This window comes from Cnephaeus nilssonii, assembly GCF_951640355.1.
Source record: "Cnephaeus nilssonii genome assembly, chromosome: 6".
In the NCBI taxonomy this organism is placed as follows: domain Eukaryota; kingdom Metazoa; phylum Chordata; class Mammalia; order Chiroptera; family Vespertilionidae; genus Cnephaeus; species Cnephaeus nilssonii.
In genome coordinates, this window is record NC_137077.1 from 28,764,192 (window position 1) to 28,770,191 (window position 6,000).

Sequence of the window (6,000 nt, forward strand, 5' to 3'; positions counted from 1 at the left end):
AGAAAGGGGGCCTTGGAGACAGGCTCAGGGGGTTGGCCCAGGAGGAGCTGCCGCTGCCCATTGCTCCCCTGGTTGCAAGTCTCCTGAGGTCCCTTAGAGATTAGGGGGTACGTGCCTGTGGGGGAGGAAGAGGGGGAACAAAATGGCATGGGTATGCTCTCTGGAGGGAGAGCGCCTCCATACCTTTTCTTTAAATGCCAACAGGCACATAAGCTATAGCCAAGTAAGCTCCTCACCATTGCCTTTGTAATGATAGACATGGATCAGAAGAAGTCTAAGTTGTCTGATAAGTGTTTCCAAAATGATGGTGCTTTGCTATTAATTTTTTAGCTGTGTTTGTTAACTAGCATCTTTTAGTGCATATGCTCAGTGTCATCCTCCATTTAAAAAATTACCAGTGTTAGAAAAGAGAAATGCTATGAATTAATGTTATTAGCAATGCCTTATATTTCAAATTCAATGCTGCTATTCATTGAAGACATTGAACAAGATATTTGGCAAAAGCTGATAAGAAAAATATCTCTGCTGATTTTTTGTTAATAGGCATAGATTGAAACACATCCAGTATAATGAATATGCATACACATAGACAACAGTGTGGGGACAGCCAGAGGGAAAGGGAGGGGAGGGGAGGTGGAAGAGGCAAAGGGGAGAAGTGGGGAGGGAAAGAGACTTGACTTTGGGCAATGGGCACATGGTGCAGGGTGCAGATATTTCGTTGAGCTGTGCACTTGAAACCTAATAATGGTATGTTTCACAAGTGTGGTTTTGTTAACCAATATCACCCCAATAAACTCACTTTTTAAAAATCTATGAGTTCAGCCTGGCTGGTGTTGCTCAGTGGTTGAGCATTGACCCATACACCAAGAGGTGACCAGTTTGATTCCCAGTCAGTTCACATGCCCTTGTGTGGGCTTGATCCCCAGTAGGGGGCGTGCAGGAGGCAGCCATCGATGATTCTATCTCACTGATGTTTCTTTCTCTCCCTCTCCTTTCTCTCTAAAAATCAATTTTTTAAAAATTTTTAATAAGTTAGAAGAAAAATTAATTGCATTCTATAATAAATTTTAAAACATCTATTTTCATTAGCCCTCAAGATGAGACACAGATCACAAATCATAAATCAGAAGGCCATCCTGAAGAAAATACAGAGGACAATATTCAGGAGCAGGAAGAAAGTGTTGTTTCTTATGAACTAACTCCTGAGGCCTCTAAAGGAAACCAAACAATGACAGGTAGATATTACATATTTCATGATTTTCTCGCTGACGCTTCCTCTGGACCTCTGAACCTATTTCCCATGTAAGGTTTTAGCAAGAGAGCCACTTCAGAGCCTTGACTACAGATCAAGCAACCTTTGCCTTCCACAAGCACCTTTAGGAGGTATGCCACTGAAAAAGGAGGAAAGGGTGACCCCTGCCTAACCCGCTAGGTACCCTCAGAGGCTGTCCTCGCTTGGGATCATTTTTTGTTTTGGTTTTGTTTTTAATCTTAACACTTACCATAAATTCTTTTCTAATAAGAAGATTCTTCAGTACTTGGAAAATTTATCTGTTAGGGTCTCTGAGAGGAGATTCTCAGAGTGTTCACAAACCTATCACTTCAGAAACTGGAAGACTGAATGTTTAAATTGGTAGAATGGATCTGTTTACTCTAGCCTCTACTACAGTAATGGATTATTATCCATATCTGGGGTTTTCTTTGATAGTAGAAGACTGTGATCCATAGCTAAAAATTAACCCTTTGCACTCGCTTGCTTTTTTCTCAATTCCTTTATTCTAATGCTAACCGTGTCGAGTCACACTCGACATTCGAGTGCAAAGGGTTAAAGATTTCTGTGCTATTCTTTCACGTTTTTATTTTTTTATTTATTTTTTTATTGAGGTATTATATGTGTACATATCTTACCATTACCCCCCCCCCCCACCCCACACCCATACATGCCCTCACCCCCCAGAGTTTTGCGTCCATTGTTTATGCTGCTTTCACGTTTTTAAACTCTTCACATCTTTTTTCTTCATTTAGGACTTTTGAGGGGGTGGGGATCATACCACTAATGTATATTATCAGCTCAAAAAACTATTCCTAGTAATCCTCCCTCTCCCCCACCATCCCCTAATCACTTTGCAGAAGGGTAAGTACAGTGAAATTCAGTTATTCAGGATTGTCCTTAGATAAAGCATTTTTTGCATCTGATATGCATATAACATGCAAATTTATCTCATCATGATCCTTTGTAACTAATAGTAACCGCGCTCTCTTCCTTTGTCTCACTGTCACTTATAAGGTGCTGAACCCTGGAATTCTCACTTACTTTTTCATTGTCAGTGACACTTTTAGTTATTGTTGTGGTGCGTTTGGGTCAAAGTGGTGCTATGACTATTAAAACCACAACATTTAAACTGTAGTGTATACCCGCATGGAACTAGAAAGGCTTTCAAAAGTGATTCACTGCTAGACACCTGAAAATTGACTTCAAAGCAAAAAAAAAAAGTCCTTATATAATAAAAGCGTAATATGCAAATTGTTCCCCCCACCAGGATTTCTACCAGAGTTCAACCAGGGGGCAGGGCCAGCCTGCCAACTGCCCGAGGCCCCTCCCCCGCGGGCCCGGCCCAATCGCCCCGCCAGCCAGACCTCACCCGTGCACGAATCCGTGCACCAGGCATCTAGTATATTTTTTTACCCATTTTTATGAGCTACAGTTGACATAACACTGTAAGTTTAAGGTCTACAAGGAAGAAAAAGTTTAAACAGAGACATTTCATGCTGAATACTCAGTTCCCAGATTAGAAAGTAACAAACCAAATGCAACTATTACTTCCTTCTCGAAACATGTTCTTCCCAGCATCAGATTTCCTTCCCCGAGTGTCTTAAAGATGTTTCTCTTCTCGCGTTTTCTTGGTGTTTTAGTGAAAAGCCTGCCCTCGTCTCCGGAGTCCTCCGCCTCCGCGGGCCCGCCCGCCCAGCCGCCGCTCACGGAGGGATCGCATTTCATGTGTGTGTAGTTTCGGAGCAAGTACGTGGTTTCCCTTCGCGCTTTCCCCGTGGACTTGCTGACCGACGGGCGTTGTATTCATTTGCTGGTTTAGGGAACAAAAACGGGGATTAATTCCGGGCCAGGCTTGGGGATAGTTGGCAGAGCAAGTATTGGAACCACGGGCAGTAACTCACGTTTCCACCGCTGGCCCTTCCAGTGGTTGGCTGTCTTCCAATGTCTCCCAGCATTTTCCCTGTCTCTTATTTCTTCTGTAAAAACAGCAAAACCTGGCGGGGCCGTCCAACACCGAAGCAGGCCTCACAGTGTTTTGCCGCTGTGTTCCCATTGGATGTTCCTTTCCGTAATCAGATCGCAGAGGTCTGCTTAAGCCATTACATGTCGATTGAGTAATGTTTCTAAGTTACTTTGACATATCTACCGCATTGGGAGTTTGTTAATTATTTTAAAGGACAAAGAAATGTTTATGGGACAGTCTAATAGATGGAATATTAAAATCTTGAAGATATATCAGAAATTATTTCTAAATTTAAGGGGAAAAAAATTTTTTTTAAGACCGGGAAGTAGTTACTCAAAAAGCCATGGGCAGGGAAAGAGGGAAGGAGAAAGCCTTCCTTGGAGTAATATTCCTTCAACCACAGTTTCCGAACTGAGACTAAAACCTTAAATTATTTAAACAACGCTAAATGCTACCTGCACTTCTGTGCGTGTAGATATACACTGTTTTTAACTTTTCAGAAGATAAGATACGGAGGGAGCATGTTATGCCCTTTTCTGCATTTTTTCCCTCAAAATATCTACCAGATCTAGTAATTTTTGTGCCTTAAGGTGACCGCCAGTTTCTGTTACGTAGTTATGAGCAGCGAAAACACCTTGAGACATGAGCCTCGTGACATTGCTTGATTTCCAGATTCTCGGAGTAAATGAGTACGGGTACTAACCCGACCACGTTTATTCAGTGGGCGTCTTTTCTGGAGCCCACGCACTCCGTTCACACCTTTTGGCAGCAGCTGGGGTTTGTGTTGAACTGTCTTGTCCTGTTTGTAACTTTTGTTTGAGATTGTGTCGATCCTGGAGCCCTATCGGTGCAGGATTAACATTCTTTCTGGAGTCGCAAACCATCAATCTGTTACAGTCTTACCTGTGCCTTTGCCTCTGTCGCTCATGAATTTAAACTTTTAACTTAATATGTTGGGAAGTGACAGTTCTCACTAGTGACAGAGTAACATCCGGCAGAGGAATAGTAAACATTATGCTCCTCTGATTCCTCCTGTCTGAAGATGTGACCAGGGCCCTCTGTCCGTCTTAGTGGAGAAATGTGCATTAGAAACCACGCTCCTTATCTTTTGGTTCGATAAACAGGGTACAACTCATTGTACACGGGCCATTCTGGTAATAACAAGTGTTCAGTTAAAACTCGAGCACAGCCCTGACCGGTTTGGCTCAGTGGATAGAGCGTCGGCCTGCGGACTGAAGGGTCCCAGGTTCGATTCCGGTCAAGGGCATGTACCTTGGTTGTGGGCACATCCCCAGTAGGAGGTGTGCAAGAGGCAGCTGATTGATGTTTCTAAAACTCTATTCCTCTCCCTTCCTCTCTGTAAAAAATCAATAAAATATATTTTTAAAAAAAGCTCGAGCACATTTCCAGGTTCCTTAAGTTGTTATTATTGGATTTTGTTTTGTTTTACTTTTATTTCCAGAGCCCCTAGCATTACACACTAGAATGAGGTACAGTTATTGCCTGATATTTTCCAGTCCTGTGGCATGCAGCCACCACGAACGAGTGACGCTCAGATGTGGTTATTTTATATCTTTGTGTTGTGCCTATGTCATCTTTCCAAGCTAGTAGTTCTGGCAGAACTTAGGAAAGTTTTACACACGGCACTGCTATGCAGGCAGCTCACTGCATTATTACATGTGGAGTTATGCAAATCTTTGCTCATTTTGCTGATCTTTTGGGTTCTGAATTGCTCTTTTAATTGCATTATGCTTCTTTGCTGTGTGAATTGAGCATTTGGAAATGAGGAGAGAGTGTCCTTTCATTGTATTATGTTTTTGGATTTTCAAGGCCATGCTTCTATTGTTACGGAATGTCAGCCTTAGTTGCTTTAGGAAATGGTCATTCCTTATCTTGCAGGTGTCAAAGTAAATTTCCCTCTCTCTGTTTTCCAGCTACACTGACTTGCGCGGAAGCTATTCAGACCCAAGGACCCGGACCTTCGGCAATGTGAGAAGATATTGTACAGTATATTTTAAATCTATGAAATTCATAGTTCTGATGCTTTTGGCCACAGAGCATCGTTTTATCACTTCTGGAAAATGTTTATTCCAAAACAGCTTTAATGGCCCATATGTGCACTCCGTAATCTCAAGGTTATTATTCTGACACCAGCTTGCTGCTATGATTTCAGAGCACATAAGTCAAGGTGCTTTTTACTGTGTGGTCCACCGCCAGAGCTCACTTAGTTGCTGATTTCCAGATTTGGATGTTTCTAAAGTCTAGGTGGAGTTATATTTCCTTTTTCTTTTCACTACATCATTTTAGTTCTTTCCAATGAAGCTTGTTTTGTTTTGTGTTTTCCTTCCATTTTGGCTACTGCAAGGCTTTGTTTCTCACTTGATTTGTAAAAATTTTATATATATATATTTAAAATGTGCCATTTTATTATTGCTAAGTGAAGTATGTCTCGTTTCCTGCTATAATTATTTCTCAGTCAGATTGCAATGTCAGCAGTTACTGCCACACTCTTGTCAGCTTAAACACAAATGTTATCGCTTACTGTTTCTTGAAAAACAATTTAAAATGTGGGTATTTTGAAGTACTGGGCTTATACTTCGTTGGAATCGATGTGTACAGCAATAAGCAGGTTTTCAAATCCAGTACTTGGTTTGTGTACAAATGTAATTATGTTCATTGTGTATATATTATACAATGAGCACATGTAATGTATTAAAGGCTACTTACTATTGTTTAAATGCAAATGTTCATATCTCATTTCTTT

The 6,000-nt window shown here is 41.4% G+C and overlaps 1 protein-coding gene across 3 annotated transcripts in view; it reads left to right on the plus strand.

Moving 5' to 3' along the window:
- PLEKHA5 (pleckstrin homology domain containing A5) overlaps nt 1–6,000 on the plus strand; it is a 206,202-nt gene extending 200,202 nt beyond the window's left edge. For all 3 annotated transcript variants that reach the window (XM_079773717.1, XM_079773715.1, XM_079773716.1), the window contains 3 exons: nt 1,090–1,235; nt 2,914–3,019; nt 5,171–6,000. In XM_079773717.1, coding sequence (XP_079629843.1) covers nt 1,090–1,235; nt 2,914–3,008 — 241 coding nt within the window. In that variant the 3' untranslated portion in view covers nt 3,009–3,019; nt 5,171–6,000. The remainder of the gene's footprint in view (nt 1–1,089; nt 1,236–2,913; nt 3,020–5,170) is intronic.